Genomic DNA, 20413 nt, shown 5'->3' on the forward strand with positions numbered 1-20413 from the left:
CTTGCTCTTACCCTGAGGGTCCTGGCAGGCAGTCAAATCCAGAACTGGGGCAGCTGCAGGGCTTTGCCTCAAAACATCAACAGTGAAGGGCTGCACAGTGCGCAGTGATGACCTCAGAAGGGCATGAGAGCACACAAGTCCCATGTCCTTCAGCAAATGACACGGCCCTCCCAGCCAGCTGCTGCAGCAACATCTCCCCTGGCCTGGGCTGTTCCCTGGGCAGCTTCTGGGGTTAGGGCAGCCCTGCAGCCCCGTTCTATGTGTGTATGCATTTAGTCCACACATGGAATTACTGAGTGGCTACTTTGGGCTAAAAACTGCTTTTACTTCTGGAGAAAGAGGGAAACTAAGATGAAAGTCCCTGACTTTTGATCCCTGTATTTTGGTGGGGAGACATACAATAAACAAACAAACGGCTGGGCAAGATGACTCACACTTGTAGTCCCAGCACTACAGGAGGCTGAGGCGGGTGGATCACTTGAGGTCAGGAGTCTGAGGCCAGCCTGGCCAATATGGTGGAATCCCGTCTCTACTAAAAATACAAAAATTAGCCAGGAGTCGTGGTGGGCACCTGTAGTCCCAGCTACTTGGGAGGCCTGAGTTCAAGAGTCACTTGAACCCAGGTGATGGAGGTTGCAGTGAGCCGAGATCGCACCACTACACTGCAGCCTGGGTGACAGAGTGAGATTCTGTTACAAACAAACAAACAAACAAACAAACAAACAAGGAATGAAATTCTGGAAGGTGATCATGCACTGAATAAAATTAGCAGGTTAAGGATCAGCCTAGAGAGACTAGAGCAGAAGGATATCCTCTAGATGGGTGGTCATAGCAGGGTTTTTTAGGGAGGGGACATCCAAGCAGAGCCCTGTACCAAGACCACAAACCAGCGTACCAGGTCTGGGCGAAGAACTGCGCCACTGAGGGGTGAAGGCCTTGAACTCAAACAAGCTTGCTCTTCCCAAAGAGCTGCGGGAAGGTCAGGGTGGCGGGCCCAGTGGTAAAGGTAGTCAGGCTGGTACATGCAGGACTTTGGGGCCATCATGAGCCGCAGGGGGCCAGAAGAGGCTTGTGAGCAGGGAAGGGGCATGGTGGGATCTAGGGGAGTGGGCTGAGGGAGGCTGGGGAATAGGGTGACCAGCCAGAGGCCACTGCAACCATCAAGGGCCGAGTGGGGGGAGGCCTGGGCTGCAGTGGGGAGGGGGAGCAGACAGGCCTTGCTGATGGGTTGGTGGGTAGGGGAGACAAACTGCCAGGATGTATGGGTGACCACCAGCCCTCTAACGCATCTGATTCAGCAGAGGCTGGCCTGGCAGCCATCACAAGGCAGGTTTTGCATGGGGACGCATGGCCTTCTTGGGGATAAAGGAGACTGCCCCTGCCCTGCCTTGGCAGGTGTCAGACAAGTTTGCCTTCGGCCTCTTTGACCTGGACTGGGAGGTGTTCACCCAGCACATTGAAGGTGCCATCAACCGGGTCCCCGTGCTGGAGAAGACAGGAATCAAGTCCACGGTCTGTGGCCCTGGTGAGTAAGAGCCTCGGAGCTGGGGTGGGCGTCCGTGGGTCTTTGCGTCTGACGACTATTAGTAGTGATGCCCCTTGAGGCCAGCCTGTGTCCCACAGGGGACCCAGGGCTGTTCCCGGGCCCTCTGGCTGCATGACTCCAGCAGCCTCGGGTGCTAGGGGTGGCCTTTATTCCTCAATACAGGCGAGAGGCCTGGGCTTTGTGAGGACCATCATCTGCCCCAAGCACGATGCCAGGGCCTCCTCCTGCCTCAAGTGTGGCTCGTCCTGGCTTCCCCACCTGGGCTTCTTCATCCCTAGACTCGACTTTTCCCTGGAATTCTGTGTTTTCATCTGTAAAATGGGAATAGCGGGCCGCATCCCAGCACCCTGTGAGGCTGAATGAGGAATGGAAGGGCTGAGACCTTCCCTGATGCAAGGCTTATACAGCTGTGAGTCCCAGTTCTGCCTCCAGCCCCAGCCCCCACTGCTCCCAGAGAGCACTGCCCTGGCCAGGACCCCATGCTGCTGGCCTCCCCACTGTTCTTGGCGGCTTGCACCTGGAGGCCAGCTCAGCGGGGGAAGGCTCTAGTGCCAAGATTCCCCTAACTCTGGCCCTCCTCGCTGGCCCCAGGAGAACTGAGTTGGAGGAGGCGGGAGCAAAAAGGTGGGCTCAGCTCCCAGATGCCCCACATGGGTCATTCGCAGTGCAGCGCAGCCCTGCCCCACCCTGCTGGCCTGGGGAGCCCGGAAGGCTCTGCCCCAGGGGGCAGGCGTGGGGCTGAGGCTGCTGGCCTGGGCCCTGGCAAAGGTGCACTCTCTGGAAGGCAGGAGGGGCTGGAGCTGGCCTTGGCACCCTGGTATTTATAGCCACATGACTTTGAGCCAGATGTCCCCAAGCTGAGTGTGGGGCAGCCCGGGAGCTACCAGTGACCCCAGAGCACCAACGTTCCTTCATGGGGGCATTCATTCTACATTAAGTGGTACCTCGTTTGTGCCGGAGGCAGGCCCACTCAGGCCAACGCCCTCCTTCTGGCAGGGGAGACCCAATGCAAGTCACTGACCACAGCCCGTGGGTGGGTGCTCTGACAGGAGGCATGGAGTGGCTGGGTGGCCACAGCCTGAGAACACAGACGGGCGGCCAGGAGCGGGGGCAGCCCAGCCCGGCCCTGGAGGGCGAGTCAGTGCTGGGCCTGCCGCGGATACGTGATCTGGGCAGGGGAGCACCAGGTGGGCACAGATTTCCCCACATCGGGGTTCCTGCAGAATCACAGGGGTGTTCCCCACTGCTTCCTGGTAGGGGGAGCTCTGGCCCTGCTTCAGGGCTGGGAGAGAGGTTCAGAGAGACGCAGTGTTGGCCCCAGGGAAACTTCGTGTCAGAAGCCTGGTGAGTCCCTCTGTGCCTTGAGTGAAGGGCACAGGAGTGGGTGCCCTCCGGAGTAGGTGCATCTGTGAGATGGTGACAGAGCACCGACTTGGCAGGGTGGCCTAGGGACAAGAAGCCACAGGGCGGTGCAGGGCATGGGTCGGGCCCAGCAGCTGTAGAGAGCATTTGAGTAGAGTGGGGCTGCACGAAGCGGGGAGCCCAGGGACTTCCACGGGCCATGCAGGGAGCGGACGACGACCTTAAAGACAGGGAAGAGTCCCAACACAGAAGGGCTGTGGCCCACCGGCGAGTCCAGCCCCCTCTGTCCTGGCACGCTCAGCATCGGCTCAGCCGCCGGCAGGGGTTACTTTCATGGATTTGCCTCCATGCGAAGTGCAGCCCCAGGGAGAAGCAGATGGAGCCCCAGGGGCTGGGGCAGCGTGCAGGGTGGGAGCACACGACCGTGACTCACTGCGCCCACCCCTGCAACCCCCCCAGCTTGCGTGGGTCTGGCAGCAAGAAACACAGGCCCGGAAGAATCCCAGGAGCACAGATAACCCCAGGCGTCTCTCTGTCTATCTCTCTCTTCCTCTGTCTCGTTTTAATTAGCCTGGGGAGCCGGTACTCCCCACGAGGCCCTATTCTGGGGAAGATGTGCAGGCGAGGACATCTTGGATCTGTTCTGTCGGCTGGATGGGAGACTGGTGGGGAATCAGCATTTCTCCTTGCCAGGCATGGCCAATGGCCTTTGGCCTCCAGAAAAGAACAGGGAAGTCCCAGGCCCCCGTGACTTAGGGAGCGCCCCAGAGGGCAGGCAGAGCTCTCATTCCAGGATGGTGGAGCTTACCAAGGTCAGGGTGGGAGCTGCAGGCCTGGCCCCTGGCCATGCTGCCTGGAGGTCCCATGCGTCCTCGGGTTGCTCAACCCGCCTGAGTCATTTGTGAACCATCCAAGAGACCCTTGTTCCCTGCAGCTGCCCCCCTGCTAGCTCTTGTTAGCGCTCCCCGCAGATGCCCTGTGAGGTTGTTCAGAGCTTCTTTCCTGCCCGCCCTGGGCCTGGAAATAGTTCCAGCCCTCCCAAAATGCTCCCTGGGCCATCCCCAAACCCAGCCCAGGTTACCTCCCCCACCCCCTTTTTTAAAAGGTCTCGCTGTGTTACCCAGGCTGGAGTGCAGTGGTGTGAATGTGGCTCCCTGCAGCCTCGACATCCTGGGCTCAAGCCATCCATCCTCCCTTCTCTACCTCCCGAGTAGCTGGAATTACAGGCTCGCTCCACCACATCCGGATGAGTTTTTGATTTTTTTTGTAGAGATCCCGTCTCACTATTTTGCTCAGGCTGGTCCTGAACTGGGCTCCAGACATCCGCCTGCCTTGGCCTCCCAAAGTACTGGGAATACGGGCGTGAGCCATTGCACCCGGCCTCAGCTCACTCTTTCTGCCTCATCATCTTCTCTGGAGTCTTCCTTGTCTCTCACCCAGATGGCTGCTCCGGCCTCTGCCCTCTGCCCTGATAACCCAGGCCCTCCACCTAGGGCCCTGCCCCTCTCGCCTGTCTCCTCCACCCTCCCCTGCAGTGGCCCTGCCACCTTTTGCCCCTTCAAGGAGCTCTGCCTCTCCTGGCCAGGCTCTCAGCCCAGGCTCCCCGTGGCTCTCTGCCCCCTCAGCTCCTAACGTGGGGGCCATGATGGTCCTCCAGAGAGCGGGATGGTGCTTGCTCCTGGTCTGCATGCAGAGGACGGCCCCCCAGACTTGCTGCCCTGGGGTCCCTCAGACCAGGGCCGGCTGCTTCCTCATCTAGAATCTAACACGGGGTAGTGCTAGGGCGCCAACAGCAGCAGCCAGCACGTCAGTGATGCGTGGCCCTCAGCTACTCGTATTTTCTTTACCAGAACGTCTGTGTTTTGCTTATTTAAATATTTGCTCCCTCCCTCCGTCAGCTCCTCGACGGCTGGGACATGTCCTGCTCAGCACTGCCTCCCAGGGCCAGGCCCAGGACATGAATGTCTGTAGGCTGGCGGGCACACAGCCCTCTGAAGGAGCTTCTGCTATCCCAGTTTTATAGACGAGGACACTAAGCCTTGCTCAGAGAGACAAAGTGACTTGTCCAACGCCACACAGCTAGGAAGGAGTGAAGCAGGGTTTGAATCCAGGACTGTGGCCACAGAGAGCCAGGGTTCCTGTCCCACCATGTCCTGGCCTCTGTCTGAGGCTCAGCGGTGACCGCTGGAGCAGGACATTGGTCTCCTCCCTCGTAGAACTTCAGATCCTTTGTTGGCTCAACAGACATTTATCAAGCACCTGCACTTGCTGGGCTCTGACCCTGTGCTAGGCCGGGGGATGTGCAGTGAGAAAACTGGTCCCTGCCCTCTCAAGGTCCAGTGGGCAGGAGTGACAAGTCTCTGGCAGGGACACAGCAGGACGCTGGTGCAGTGGGGGAGCCGCGGCATGGTCTCCAGGGTCAGAGAAGGGCTCCTTGTCGGCAGGACAAAGGTCACAAGACAGAGCGGGACCCCACCAGGCAGAACCCAGCCAGGTCGCCGTTAGCTGGTTCTGGCAGCACACATGGAGGGGCTCGGAGAACAAGGGCAGGAGCCAGCGGGGAGGCCCCCATGAGGAAGTGGCACTGAGCAGGACCTAGAGGAGAGAGAGGCTTTGGGTGGAGGGGCACCTGCAGACCCCTGCCTGATCACTGCTCTCTGGGAAGACCCCACCCCAAGAGTGCGTGCACTGCAAGGGACTCTAGGCCTCTCTCTCCCTTTCAGAATCCTTCACGCCCGACCACAAGCCCCTGATGGGAGAGGCACCAGAGCTCCGAGGGTTCTTCCTGGGCTGCGGCTTCAACAGTGCAGGTGAGTCCGGGCAGCAGTCCTCCTGGCCTCCAAGAGGGTGGTCCTGCCATTCCCAGAGCTCTGGGGGAGGTGGGCACAGGAGCACTGTGGCCGCCGACAGTGGTGGGGACAGGAGAGGCTGGGGAGTCCAGCACCGCCTGCTCCCCAGAGAGTGCACCTTTGCCAGGGTCCAGTCCAGCAGCAGTCCAGCTGGGGGGCGTGCAGCACCCCAGGTTTGGGGAGAGCGGGGCTTGGAGTGTCTGTGCTGTCTGTGGAGATGGGGGCATGGGATTGGACATGGGTGGGGGACCCTGGGGGGCAGACCACAGCCCTGCACTTCTCTTCCTGCCAGGAATGATGCTGGGTGGTGGCTGTGGACAGGAGCTGGCCCACTGGATCATCCATGGGCGCCCGGAGAAGGACATGCATGGCTATGACATCAGGTAAGTGTCCATGGGGACCTAAAGGCAGGGCCCCCCACTCAGGAGAGGTGGGGTGGGGTAAACAGCAAGGGCTACTTAGAAAGGAGCCTTCCGGCCGGGCGCAGTGGCTCAAGCCTGTAATCCCAGCACTTTGGGAGGCCGAGACGGGCGGATCACGAGGTCAGGAGATCGAGACCATCCTGGCTAACACGGTGAAACCCCGTCTCTACTAAAAAATACAAAAAAACTAGCCGGGCGAGGTGGCGGGCGCCTGTAGTCCCAGCTACTTGGGAGGCTGAGGCAGGAGAATGGCGTGAACCCGGGAGGCGGAGCTTGCAGTGAGCTGAGATCCGGCCACTGCACTCCAGCCCGGGCGACAGAGCAAGACTCCGTCTCAAAAAAAAAAAAAAAAAGAAAGGAGCCTTCCCTGAAATCCAGGTGGCTTCCTGGAAGAGGCAGCAGTGAGGGAGGAAGGCCACCAGCAGAAGGTGGGCACTGCTGAGGGGGTGGCTGGGGGGCAGGTCCACGCCCCTTTACGGCTTCCAAGATCTCTTGTCCCAGGGTCCTGCCTGAGCCCCTGGACAGCTCTGGAGTCATCAGTGGGATGGCATCATCCCCTCACAGATGGGGAGACCGAGGCCTGGAGGCAGGAGGGAGCAGGGCTGAGCTGGGAAAATTGTGCTGACTGTGTGTGCCGCGGCTTGCACCCAGGCAGCCCTGGCTGTCCCGTTCAATTGTACACGGACAAAGCGGCCAGGAATGAGACCTAGTGCAAGCCACTTCCTCGTCTACAACGCAGGGTGGTGGGGAGGGGCTGCAGAGGTTTCGGGAGCAGGGAGGACATTTGTGCTGGTGAGGCGCCTGGCATGGGGTCTGCACACGGGAACGCCAAGTCATCCCCAGCTGAGGCATGGACTGCGGTGCTGACAGCCAGAGCCGGTGACGGCAGCCTATCCCGATGGCCTTCTGCCAGTCACGGCCATCTCTTGCAGAGCACAGGACAGTGGTGCAGGTGCTCCCCAGCAAGGAGAGAGGCTCTTCCTGTGTCTCATCCCCATGGCAGTGGCCTCTCCAACCCACACAGCAGGGCCTGTGGCCCGGGCCGCACCCCATGCATTGAGGGGTGGCGAAGCAGGGCCGCTTGGAGGGAGGCCGGCCTCCAGGTCTCTCCAGCCCACTCTGCTCCCGGCTGCTGCTGGTGGACGGCCTCCCTGGGGAGGCAGTAGGTGGGGTGGGCTCCGGAGGGAGAAGGCCTGGCTCAGCTCAGTGTGCCCCTCACCTCTGCTGACCCAGTCCTTTCTGGCCTGAAGAGGACATTACACCCACTGTCAGGGGGAATGTCTGACCCCATGGAGACAGACAGTTACACTGAGGTCCCCCAGTTGCCACCTCTCCATGGCACCTGACACAGTGAAGCCTCCTCTGGCTGACTCAGAGCCTAGCTGGGCCTGTGCCCCTGCACTCTCCCAAGAGAGGAATGTTCCGGAAATGATAAAGCTGTGAAGGACTTCAAGGAAGGGCCAGTTCAGGTTCCCCCTGCTACAAACAGCAAAATGGAAGTGACTTGCCTGAAGTCACCCGACTTTTGAACCAGAGCCAGGTAGGGACCCAGCTCCCTCCCCAGGCGGGACAGTCTTTGTGCCCTGGCCTCCCTTGGGGACTCCAGCTCTGGAACCTGACCAGCCAGGGTTCCACCCAGTGGCACTGTGTGGCCTCTCTGTGCCTCTGTGTCCTTGGCTGCAAAATGGATCTGCCCAGCCTGCCCAGCTCCTGACCCGGGGCCTAGTCCCGCACTCAGCAGGCAGGATGTTTGCTCATGGGCTGGCATAGGCCCTGAGGCGGCCCCTGGCAAGTTGGGGACAGTCCTGGGCCTCCCTGGGTCAGCTGTCTTCCTTCCATCACTGGGACTTTGGCAGGAGGGTGCCATGGGCTGCTCTAGGGCTGGGAGCCAAGGGGATAGGTGGGGAGCCCTGAGAGCTGGAGTACAGCAGGGGGAGGAGCACCCAGCCTGTTGGTCCCAGACCTCTGCCAAGCAGCCTGGCTGGTGGCACCCAGGACACATAGGCTAATGCCGTCCTCAGCCCAGCCGTCACTGATGTGGGGCTTCCAAACCCCTTCAGTGTGCCGGAGTGGATGGCTGCCCCCAGCAGGACCAGCCGCCGGCCCCCAGGGGCTGTAGCACTCATGTGATGCTCTACTACCTCGGGCCTGTGCCCGGGGACAGACACAAGACTCAGACCCTCAGGAGAGAGACACAGCAAGGAGAGGAAGGAGGTGCCTGAGAGAGTCGTTGAAAGACCCAGAAAAGAAAGTGAACAGAGCACGCTGGTGCCAGAACGGAGCTTTCCCCTGCCCAGAGACTCCTGATTGCTCCCCTCAGGCCAGAGCCAGAACGCGCCTTGGTCGTCCTTCATCTTACACATGGGAGACACGCACAGTGAGAGGGGGCATCCCGGGAGACCAGGCAGCCAGAGCCCTCCCTGGGTCCAGGGCCTGTCTGGGCTCCAGGCTGCACATGAGGGTCCCAGGGCTGGCCGGGTACCAGGCAGCTTCCAGGCTGTGGCAACCTGCGCGTGAGTTCCTTTTGAGGTCAGATAAAAGGCAATCACCCCAGCCCCGCATCTGTCAGCTGCATGGCCCTTGGTCAGTCCCTCCTCTTCTCTGAGCCTCAGTTTCACCATCTGGAAAATGGGAACAATGTACCACCCTCTTGGAGTGCACTTGAGGCTCATGTGTGTGGACGCTTGGCCCAGTACCCCACAGAGGCAGAGCCAGCGTGTAGGCTGGGCTGTGTTTTCAGGGAAATTCCTTGGGGCCCGGGTAAGCCAGGGAAGAATAGCTCTTTATTTATGTGAAGAGGGTGGCCCAGGCCCGCCTGGTCCCTCTGCCCACTTGCTTATAGGCAGAATTGGCAGCTGCGCCCCTGTATGTCACTCGCTGCACCTGCCGCCCGATGTGCACCTCACTGCTGCCCCCAGGAATCCTCCCAGACCCTCACCGGCTCCATCACTCCCTCCTTTAGCTCCTGGTCAGCGTAGCCTGGCACAGGTGTGGGCTGGCTTTGCCGAGGCCTTGCCGTGTAACCGTGAACACCTGTGAGACCCTTCCGAGCCTCAGTTTCCCTCTCACGTGAGTGAGTTAACCTTGGGTCCGGTGCAGAAGGCAGCTCTACGGACAGAGAGGGATTTCCTCCCACAGCAGCACTCAGCTCTGGGCCTGCACTGGAGCTGGCGGGGTCATGAGCAACAGCAGCTGTTAATGATAATATCATTAATAATAATCCTCACGTCTGCACCTGTCCTCTCCACCCGTCCAGATCAGAAAATCCTGCTTGCTAGAATTACGTGGAGACTAAGAATCAGCTCTGACAGGTGCCACTGAGGACAGAAACGCCTCTGATGTGGTGCCTGAGGCAGGGCTTGAGTGATGAATGAGGTTCAGCAGGTGGAGCACGAGGAGGAGGCGGGGCCCTGGGAAAGCCGGGAGCTGAGAGGGAGGTTTGTGCGCGGGAGGCGGCTGCAGGGCCCTGATGTCACTCCAGCCAGCAGCTCCACACTGTCTGATTCGGGAGCGGCGGCTGGTCTGAGGAGACCAGGGAACAAGCCGTGGGGCACTGGCTGCTCTGCCCACTCAGGGGCAGCAGAGGCCTAGGCCACAGGTGTGGCCACAGAGCTCCATAGCTCCCTGAGAAAGAGCGTGGGGCCTGCCAGGCTGGCGCTGGACACCAGCAGGGGCTGCAGTGGCTGCACACGGTCCCCAGCCTCGAAGGAACAAACCCAAAACTATCACAGCCGCATCCTCTCTGGTCCCAGGGGCTGGATTCTGCAGCTGCTCCCCAGGTACAGCTGGGGTTCCCCCCCAGAGACTCTGCACCTCTTGGGTCCCTGGTCCGACCCACAGACGAGGCCCAGCTTTGGAATCACGGACTTAGGGGGGCCTGATGGGACAGGCGGCCACCCTTGCCCCCACTCCCCTGCTGGCGGGTGGAAAGAGGGATCCCTTGCCGAGGAGGGGGACACTGGTGTTCCGATGCATTACCAGGCTAAACTTAGAAGACCCTTTATATGGACCCTGCCCAGAGCATTCCGGGGATCTAAGCCCATCCCTCCCAAGGGCTGCTCCCTCCGCAGTCATGGGGTGGGGTGCCACGGCTCCCCAGCACTGGAACCTAGGCAGCAGACAGCAATGCGTGGAGAGCGAGGCCGGAGCCCCATGCCCCCGTAGGGGATGAGAGCCTCGGCTGGACCCTCTGTCCGCAGTGCCCACTCACTGAGGGCCAGCGGGGTGGGGTGACTCTGGGGGAGAAAGCCAGGCTCACCCAGGTGTGGGGCGAATGGAGAGTCGGGGGCCCGCTCAATGCTGAGCCACAAAGGGGACTCTGGTGGCGGGGTCCGGGGTCCAGGCCAGCCCTTCCCTGACAGGCCGTCCCCAAAGCAGTGACCCATGCCCCTGTCTGCGGCAGGCGCTTCCATCACTCGCTCACGGACCACCCCCGCTGGATCCGAGAGCGAAGCCATGAGTCCTACGCCAGGAACTACGCTGTTGCCTTCCCCCACGATGAGCCGCTGGCCGGGCGCAACATGAGGAGAGACCCGCTGCACGAGGTAACGCTCTACAGCTCCTGCTGGGGGCCGGCAGCTAGGGTCTGGGACGTCCTCAGGGCAGCAGGATGACAGAAAATGCAAGGCATACCCCAACCGCAGGTCAGGCGCAGTGACAAGGTATCTGTCATTCCCCAGGTAGTAACCCAGCATCCCCATGTGTTGGGCGCAGTGCTCAGGGCCGGGGACGTTAGGGAATAAAGTGGAAATGGCTTCTGTTCTAGTGGAGAAGCAGGAACACGCACCCGGGAACCGCCCCCCGCCAACTGCTGGCAGCAATGCCAACAGGGCAGGGGTCCTGGGGGGCGGGGTCTTGTGGGTATATGCAGCCATATGGGGAGGGGGGAGCAGCCAGAACACGGCAGCAGAGGCTCTTCTACCCTGGTGAGCTCCAACTCATTCAGTGAAACCCACTGTCAGAGGCCCCTGTCTCAGGTCTGCCCCTGCGCCCTCCCCTGGGTCCCCAAAGACCCAGGAGCTCCTTCCCTGCGCTCCCAGGCCCTGTCTCCGTTCCTTCCCCCTCCCCGGCCATCTCGTGCTGGATGCTTTGCTTGCTGGGGTACAGGTGCTATGTCCTAGGCACCCTGCTTCCTGAGCACTGGAATGATTGGGGGTAATTATTGAACAGACGGATAGGCGGGGAGGCAAGAGGGCAGGCTCAGGGAGCAGGTGGCGTTTAAACTGGAGAAGGGGCCTCCCTCACCTGAGACTCCAGTGTCTGGCCCCATGAGAGATCCCGGTATCAGCTGCACCTCCTGGGGAGAGGCCCAGAGTGGTCAGAGGGCTGGCTCCCAGACTGCCCTGGCCCTTTGGTCTGGCTTGGTGGACCAGCTATGATCTGAGGCCACACATGGCCCTGGGGTCTCCCTAGCATGCCCCCGGGCCTATAATCAGTAATCACCCCCTTGCCAGTCCCGACAGTTCAGAGGCCGCCCTGGGTGAATGCAGGGTTTGTTCCCCTTGCAGTCAGCTCAGACGAATTCCTCAGAACTGAGCAGCTCTACCAAAGAGACTTGGCAAGGGCTGAAGCACGCCCCTGCCCCTCAGGGAAATCTTCGTTCACCCACGCCTCGACTTCCCTTCTTAGTTAGCAGCCTTCTTGCGACACTTGACAGCCGCTTGTTTTCTTTCTTTCTTTTATAAAGAGGGGAGCCTGCCCTCTTTTAATGGGCTCTTGAGATGAACAGTTTCCCTCCTGGGAAAGGTGGTCCATGGGATATCCCCATTGTTCACTGAGGGGTGGGCGGATTTTCTGCCCTCAATTGCTGCCCCCTCGGAATCCCAGGCGGGCAGGGAGGACATGTCCATGTCACTGATGAATGCGGTGGCCTTGGGCATGCCTCCTCCTTCTCAGGACCTCGGGGGTGGAGGGGAGGGCAGGTGCCATTGGGACAGGCCCTCAGCTGCCCATCTGGAACCAGATGCGGCCCCCGAGGCCCTCTCATCCCTGGGCTTGGGTCCTCATTCCAGTCAGAGGGGGTGGCCCCTGGGTAGGGGCCCTTCCAAACCCAAGAGTGGGTATTCTTTTTTTTCCCAAACCACATTTATTTTTAAAGAAATCTCCCACTCTGTTTCTCTAGTGTGTTCATTGCATTCGTTGTTGTGATTAAGTAGGCAGATCTTAAAATGAGCCATTTTAACTGCTCTAAAGTGTACAATTCAGTGGTATTAAGTGCATTTGCAGTGCTGAGCAACCGTTCCCACTATCCAGTTCCAGAACATGCTCATCACCGCACAGGGAAATACCATCCCCCGTAAACAGCCCTTCCTCATCTCCCTCCCGCCAGCCCTGGCAACCACTAAGCTGCTTTCGGTCTCTGTGGATTTGCCTGTTCAGGTCACTTCACATGCAGGGAATCATCCAATACGTGACCTTTTGCGTCTGGCTTCATTCCTTGAGCATGTTTTCAAGGTTCATCCATGTCATAAAACGTGTCCAAATTTCGTTGCTTTTTATGGCTGAATAATAGTCCACGGTGTAGGCAGACTATGCTTTCTTGATTCACTCATCAGCTGAGGGCCACGTGGGTTCTCTCCCCTGTGGTGGGAGCACAACAAGCTCTGGTGGTTGTGCATAGAGCTCAGTGAACACGCGTGAACAGAATTTGTTTGCAACCCTCCTCTCGGGTCTCTTGTGCGTACTTGGGAGTGGAACTGCTGGGTTGTACGGTGCATCTTTCCGCTAGGGCAGCTACAGCAAAAGGCCACAGGTGGGGAGGCTTCAACAGACCTTTTTTTCTCACATTTCTGGAGACTAGGAGGTCCAAGATCAAGGTGTCGGCCGATGGGTTCCTGAAGAGGGCTCTCCTGGCTCGTAGTCGGCCACCTTCTCACTGTCCTCATGCAGCAGGGAGAGGGCCCTGGCGTCGCTTCCTCCTCCTATAAGGGCTCCAGCTGTATGGGCTTAGGACCCACCCTGATGATTTCACTTAACCTAAAGAGCCCATCTCCAAATACAGTCACGTCGGGGTTAGGGCTTTGACATGTGAATTTATGTGGGGATATGATTCCGTCCTGAGCAGATGATAATTCTACTGAGGAGGGTTCTCAGGGCAAGGGCAGATCAGGGCAGGTGGTAATTCTACAAATAAGGGTTATCGGGGCTGGGGCAGATGGGGCAGGTGCTATTCTATAGATGGGGGTTCTCAGGACGAGGGCAGATGAGGCAGGTGGTAATTCTAGGCATAGGGGTTCTCGGGGTGAGGCAGTGAGGGTAGCTGCAAACACTGAGCTGGGGACCTGGTTCTAAGAGTCAGGGCCTCCTTGCTCTCCGCACCCTTGGGTGTAAAGTCGCAGATGTGGCACTCTGCCCTGCGCAGGGGTATCGGGCCCTTTGTGACGGGTGCCTGTTCCCCATTCCTGCTCAGGAACTCCTTGGACAAGGCTGCGTGTTCCAGGAGCGGCACGGCTGGGAGCGACCGGGATGGTTTCATCCCCAAGGCCCAGCTCCGGTGAGTAGCGCCTGCTGGGCTGTGCTGCTGGGAGGCCCTGCCCTGTCAACCCCCTTGCCCCTCCGTGGACCCCGCCTCCCCAGGTGGCTCCACTGTCGTGAGCAGTTATTCCGCACACGGGAAGCCGAGCCCCACCGACCCGCCCCCAAGGCTCGGTGCATTCTTTGTGCCATTCACACAGACCCCACTCCTCGTCCGCCACCGCCAGGCCTTCCGTGGCCTAAGTGGTAAGGGCTGTGGGCAGAGCAGAAGGGGTATCCCGCGGTGGGGAGACAGCAGTAAGACTCCCTCAGGTCGCAGGAGGAATGGAGCGTCTTCTCCTAATTCTGTGCATCTATTTTTGGCCACTCCGACTGTTGGTTTATGTTCGTAGGAGGGCAGGCAGTGGGAGGGTTGATGTACCCTGGGTGCTCCATTTCCCAATGGAGGTTTCACAGTGGCCTGGACTCTGGGCATCCTCTGGGGCCTCCCACGGACCTGGGTCCTGAGAGAGAAGAACAAAGGCAGTCCTGCTGTGAAACCTGGGACCCAGGCACTCGGGAGCAGGTGATGCCAGGCCTTAAGGCCAGCTGAGGGGTAGCATTTGATCCAGATTTACAGAAATCAAAATCCCTTCCCAGGGCTGCGTCTCACTAGTCCCCTCTGGTGCACCCACTTTCCATCCCCATGGCAACCCACAGCCCAGGACAGGTTCCAGAGCTCCAGGGCATCTGGAGCGGAGATGGGAGCCAGAGCTGGCTAATGGGGCCTCGGCTCTGGGGTCAGAGCCTTGCCGGTCATCGTCTCTTCTCCTGCTGGCCCCTGGGGACATGCAGTCCTCATGAACCCTGCGGGGAGGAGGGGTCTGGGCAGACCCTTTCTTAAAGTGCAGCCCACTGTGTTCCAGTCAGATCTGGCCCTGGAAGCCCCTCTCCCCTGTCCTTGGGTGAGGAGAGGAGAGTCAGGAACACACCCCAGGTCCCAAGATGGGCAGATTTTGCACCCCACCCCGGGAGCCAGCCTGGGTGTCCAGGACACCTTGGCAGGGCTGCAGTGGGCGGGATGTCCCTGCTGGGGAGGGAGGGGACTCCACACGGAGATGCCAGCAAAGTCTTACTCCTTTACAATCTCACACTGGCTCCCACCTGTGTATAAAGAGGAGGTGAGGCTTGGGCGGGCGGGCAGGGCTGGCGGCCCTGGGAGGCAAGAATTGCCTACACCTGCATTCACAGCTGTGCCGTGCCAGCAGTTAGGAGGGCAGGTGGGGGGTTTTCTGCAGGAGCAGAGGCCAGGGAGGGGCATGGGGCTGTGGGGTGCCTGAGAGAGAGGCAGATCCCAGGGAGGCCAGGGCCATGGCAGAGAAGCTGGACTCTGGAGCCCACGCACCTGCCTGGCTTCATGCCACTGCCCCGTCTGGGACTTGTCTGTGCCCTTGGGCGAGATGTAACTTCTCTGCGCCTCAGTTTCCTCATCTGTAGAAAGGGGCACCCCTGATAGGAGCATAAGGCACTTCCCGCAGGGCCTGGCCCAGAGCAGGAGCTGGGCCTGGGATTGCGGTGGCTCCAGGGAGCAGCCCTGGCTGGGGTCCTGAGTAACCGCTTCTCCCTGTCATTCCCCACCTTGGGTGCATCCAGCTTCTCCTCCAGCCTCCTGGGCCCTGGCTGGGCTCTCAGACCCACCAGGCAACACTGCTGCCTCCTTTGTGCTGCTGTTTTGCCTGGACCTCATGGGAGCCCCCTGCCCGTGTCCACAACACACTGGCACTTACTGCAGGGCTCTCCGAGGGCAGGGCCAGGCCTGTCTCCATCACAGCCCCAGCAGGACCCCGCTCTGGGGAGGGAAGCCAGGAAGGACCAGAGAGGGAGGCTGAGGACCACGTCTTTTCTTCCCAGGTCCTCGAGTACGACTACTACGGGGCTTACGGGAGCCGCGCGCACGAGAACTACGCCTACCGCAGGCTGCTGGCGGACGAGTACACCTTCGACTTCCCGCCCCACCATGACACGGTGCGTGCGTAGCTGGGGTCCACCGCGGGGGTCCGTCTCTCTCCCTGTCCCTCAGATGAGGCTCCCATCGCGCAGGCCCTAGTCTGGCCCTGCAGGGGCTCCCCTCCCCCAGGAGTCTCTTCAGGCTCGGCATTCATGCTTTTTTCGGCTGACTCCATTTTGAGGAGGAATCATGCGTTTTCCTCTCCCCCCTCCTCCCTCTGTACCGAGATTTTGCCAGCAGCCAGGCCTGAGCGGAAGTGGTGCTGCTGGGGATGGGGTGAAGTGGGGGCTGAGACTACGGGCTGGGGCCCAGCGGGGCTGCACCGCTCTGAGCCTCCCCCTCCCACTCTCCGGAGCTGCTCTGAGGCTGGCATGAGATGTGGTGGGGGAAGGGGTTTCGCCTTCCGGGAAGCCAGCGCAGAGCAGAGCCAGGACAAGGTGACTGGAGGCTCCTGGGCATCAGACCCCGTATGGGCCCCTCCAAGAGACAAGCAGAGGGAACCAGAGCCGGGAGGGCCGTGGCCTGGAGTCTACTTGCTGTTCTTGTTGCTCCAAAGTGGGCAGGCGAGGCTGGTCACAAGGGACAGCTGGCAGCCTGTCGCCCCTGCCTGGGGACCTGGCTCCCACGTGCAGGGGGTAGAGGTGAGGAGTCTTGGGGGTCTTCTACCCTGCAGCAGCCTGCACCACACAGGGGCGTTCTCCCTGGCAGCTGTCCCAGAAGGAGCGAGGCCAGCGTCTGCCCTGGCCTGCCCAGCCGTGTGGTAAAGCGCTCACAGGTGGAGCACCCCAGGGAGACGCGTGACATCTCACCGCAAATCTGACATAAGAGCAGAGCCCAGGCCTGAGCCCAGAGTCTCAGAGCCCAGGGACAGCTTAGGAGGCATCCATGAGGGGGTTCCTTCCTGGGGTCTCTGGGACAGTCACAAGCCTGGCTTCAGTAGGGTCTGTCCCGGGGGTCGCCCGTTGCCTTGAAGGGCCCAGCTTGTGTTCATGCTTTGCTGTCAGTGCCTTGACATTCTTCATGGTCTTTGAACAAGGGCCCCACTGGGTCCCGCACTGGGTTCTGTAGCCAGTCCTGAAGGGAAGAAACCGTTCATTTCCACCATCTCCCCCAGAGCTTGCTCTAGTGGCAGAACATCTGTTCAAGGCATCGGAAGAGGGGGCTCCTGCAGGAAGGAGGAGGCGTGTGTGTCATGAAACGCCCGAGCAGCAGGGTCGGCTCAGTGCCCGAGTCCCTCGTCGCTGCCTCCCAGCGAGTGCTCGGGGCTCCGTCTGGCACCTCCGCACCCACAGCTTCTAAAGCCTGTGGGACTCTGGCCCTCGAGGATGTGGGAGCTCGGGGGAGATGCCAACTTGGCTTTGTGGCTTCATCCAGCCTCCGCAAACATGCCTGAAGCCATCCTGAAGCACGAAACACGTGCTTGTTCTTGGCTGGCAGCTTCCCCGGCCCGCTATAGGAGCCCAGTGCGGGAGACTGCTGAGGGTTTTGGTCTGCAGCCCTGGTGGCATCAGCAAAGGTACAGCAGAAACCAACAAAGGGGAGCCATGTCCTGAAGGACAGTGGTGCCTGCCGGGGCTGGAGAAGCCATGGAGAGCTCAGGAGGCAGACGGTCCCAGTGGTGTGCTGATAACAGCTTAACAACCAGCTCTCTGGGGCAGAGGGGAGGAAGCTGGCTCTGCAGCATTGGCCAATTTCCCTAATGTAAATACTTTCTCCGTGGCTGATTTCAATCCAGTCTGCCAATGAGGCATCACTGAATGCGGACCTGGGCAGGGTTCTGCGTGACCAGCTCTCAGAGTCAGTGCACCCCTGCACAGCCTGGCTGGACCGTAGCTCTACCACTGCCCAGCTGTGCCACCACCCCTGGCCTCCCTGAGTGCATGAGGGGTAATATGAGTTCCCTTGTGGAAACGCATAGGGAGTTTGGGAGGAGATGAAACAGCTTCCCGACACACAGCAACTGTTCAGGAAGCTGTGGTTATTGCTGTCATGGTTATTTTTTTCCCATAATAACAATGAGGTGGGCACATCTGCTCAGCAGTGGGGGGCGTGTTGAGCCCTGAAGGGGAAGACCAATTAGAAAATACAGTGAAGAATAGAAGACTCTGCAAACCTCACCCTGGCATTTGTAAATCTGGGGAAGGAAATAGGGAGTGATGGGGTGTGTGTGTGTGTGTGTGTGTATTTTTTAAAAAAAACAGCTTTATCGAGATTAATTCACATACTATATAATTTATTCCTTTAAAGGGTACAACTCAATGTTTTTTAGTGAGTTCACAGGGTTGTGCAACCATCACCATGATCTAGTTTTAGAATGTTTTAATCTCCCAGCAAAAAAAGATACCCCATACCCCGCCCTATCCCTAACCCAGGACAACCCTACTCTACTTTCTGTCTCTGTAGATATATCTAGTTTGTATATGTCACACAAGTAGAATCATAAAATATGTGTCCTTTTGTGATCAACTTCTTCCGCTTAGTGTGATAATCTCAAGGCACATCCATGTTGTAGTGTGTGTCAGCATTTCATTCCTCTCTTTTTTTGAGATGGAGTCTTGCTCTGTTGCCCAGGCTGGAGTGCAGTGGTGTGCTCTCGGCTCACTGCAACCTCCACCTCCCAGGTTCAAGCAATTCTCCTGCCTCAGCCTCCCAAGTAGCTGGGATTACAGGCATGCGCCACCATGCCCAGCTAATTTTGTATTTTTAGTAGAGATGGGGTTTCACCATGTCGGCCAGGCTGGTCTTGAACTCCTGACCTCAGGTGATCTGCCTGCCTCGGCCTCCCAAAGTGCTGGGATTACAGGCGTGAGCCACCACACCCGACTGTCTTTTTATTATTGAGTTGCAAATGTTTGTATGTAGTTTAGATACAAGTCCCGTATCAGATCTGTAATGTGCACACACTCTCCGCATCCTGTGGTTGTCCTGTCTCTTCCTTGGTGGCATTGTTTCCAGCTTTTAAAATGTTGATGCTGTCCAGTTCATCTCTGTATTTTTCTTTTGTCACTTGTGGTTTTGGTATCATGTCTAAGAGCCTAACCGAAGGTAAAAAACATTTATGTTTTCTTCTGAGAGTTTTATAGTCTTTGCTTTTACACTTACATCTAGGGTCCATGAAAATTAATTTTTGTGCATGGCGTGAGGTCGGGTCCAGCCACATTCTTTTGCATGTGGCTACCCAGTTGGCCCAGCACTAGTTGTTGAAAAGATTGCTCTCCCCTTGGAATTCTCTTGGCATCCCTAGTTGGCACCCCTAGTTGAAAATCAATGGACTATAAAGATGAGGGCTTATTGCTGGACTCTCAGTCCTGTTCCACTGATCTGTAGGTCTATTCTTATTTAGTACCTCACTATCTTGATTACGTAGCTTTGTATTTTAATAGCAAGTTTGGAATCAAGAAGTGTGAGTTCTGCAACTTTATTTTTCCTTTTCAATATTGTTTTGAGTATTCTTGGCCCCGTTGACTCTCCCTATGAATTTTAGGATTGGCTAGTCAATTTCTGCAAAGAAACCAGCTGAGAATTTTGATAGGAACTGTGTTAGGTCTGTAGATCCGTTTGGGGTTTATTGTCATTTCAACAATAGTAAGTCTTTTGTTTCATGAACATGGGATGTCTTTCCACTTATTTAGATCTTCTTTCATTTATTCAAAAAAATTTAGGTTTTAGAATATAAGTTTTGGACTTTTTTTTTTTTGAGACGGAGCTCGCTCTGTCGCCCGGGCTGGAGTGCAGTGGCCGGATCTCCGCTCACTGCAACCTCCACCTCCCAGGTTCAAGCAATTCTCCTGCCTCAGCCTCCCAAGTAGCTGGGATTACAGGCACCTGCCACCATGCCCAACTAATTTTTGTATTTTTAGGAGAGATGGGGTTTTGCCGTTTCGGCCAGGCTGGTCTCGAACTCCTGACCTCAGGTGATCCACCTGCCTTGGCCTCCCAAAGTGCTGGGATCACAGGCATGAGCCCCCAGGCCCGGCCACTTCATTCCTTTTTATCCCAATCATATTCCATTGTATGGACCCATCATATTTTACTTATCCATTGATCCGTTGGTGGACGTCGGAGTTGTTTTCACTTTTGAATTCCTATGAGCAGTGCTGCTGTGAACCTCCATGTACCAGGTGTTGTGTGCATGTATGTTATCATTTCTCATGGGTGTGTAACTAGGCCTGGGTCAACTGGTATCCCTGTTTAACATTTTGAGGGAACGCCAACCGTTCTCCAAAGTGACTGTACCACATTACATTCCCCACCACAGTGCAAGAGGGTTCCAGTGTCTCCACATCCTCGCCAACACTCATTATTATCTGACTTTTTGATTCTAGCCATCCTGGTGGCTGTGAAATGGCATTTCATTATGGTTTTGATTTGCATTTCTGGAACAACTGACGATGTTGAGCACATTTTCATGGGCCTGTTGTCCACTTGCATACATTCTGTGGAGAAATGTCTGTTCAGATCCTTTGTCCCTTTTAAAATTGGGTTATTTGTCTTGCTCCTCCTCCTCCTCCTCCTTCCTCTTTTTCCTCTCCTCCTCTTCCTCCTCCTCCTCCTCCTCCTCCTCCTTCTTCTTCTTCTTCTTCTTATTATTATTAGAGTTGAAGTTTCACTCTTGTTGCCCAGGCTGGAGTGCAATGATGTGATCTCGGCTCACTGCAACCTCCGCCTCCCAGGTTCAAGCAATGCTGCTGCCTCAGCCTCCCAAGTAGCTGGGATCACAGGCATGCGCCACCATGCCCAGCTAATTTTGTATTTTTAGTAGAGATGGGGTTTC

At 58.0% G+C, this 20413-nt stretch overlaps 1 protein-coding gene across 3 annotated transcripts in view; it reads left to right on the plus strand.

The window, feature by feature from the left end:
* SARDH (sarcosine dehydrogenase) overlaps positions 1–20413 on the plus strand; it is an 88626-nt gene that overhangs the window by 30919 nt on the left and 37294 nt on the right. For all 3 annotated transcript variants that reach the window (XM_011931111.1, XM_011931114.1, XM_011931113.1), the window contains 6 exons: positions 1396–1525; positions 5632–5718; positions 6050–6140; positions 10582–10723; positions 13588–13671; positions 15543–15656. In XM_011931111.1, coding sequence (XP_011786501.1) covers positions 1396–1525; positions 5632–5718; positions 6050–6140; positions 10582–10723; positions 13588–13671; positions 15543–15656 — 648 coding nt within the window. The remainder of the gene's footprint in view (positions 1–1395; positions 1526–5631; positions 5719–6049; positions 6141–10581; positions 10724–13587; positions 13672–15542; positions 15657–20413) is intronic.

Source organism: Colobus angolensis, unplaced genomic scaffold (genome assembly GCF_000951035.1).
Source record: "Colobus angolensis palliatus isolate OR3802 unplaced genomic scaffold, Cang.pa_1.0 Scaffold9, whole genome shotgun sequence".
Taxonomy (NCBI): domain Eukaryota; kingdom Metazoa; phylum Chordata; class Mammalia; order Primates; family Cercopithecidae; genus Colobus; species Colobus angolensis.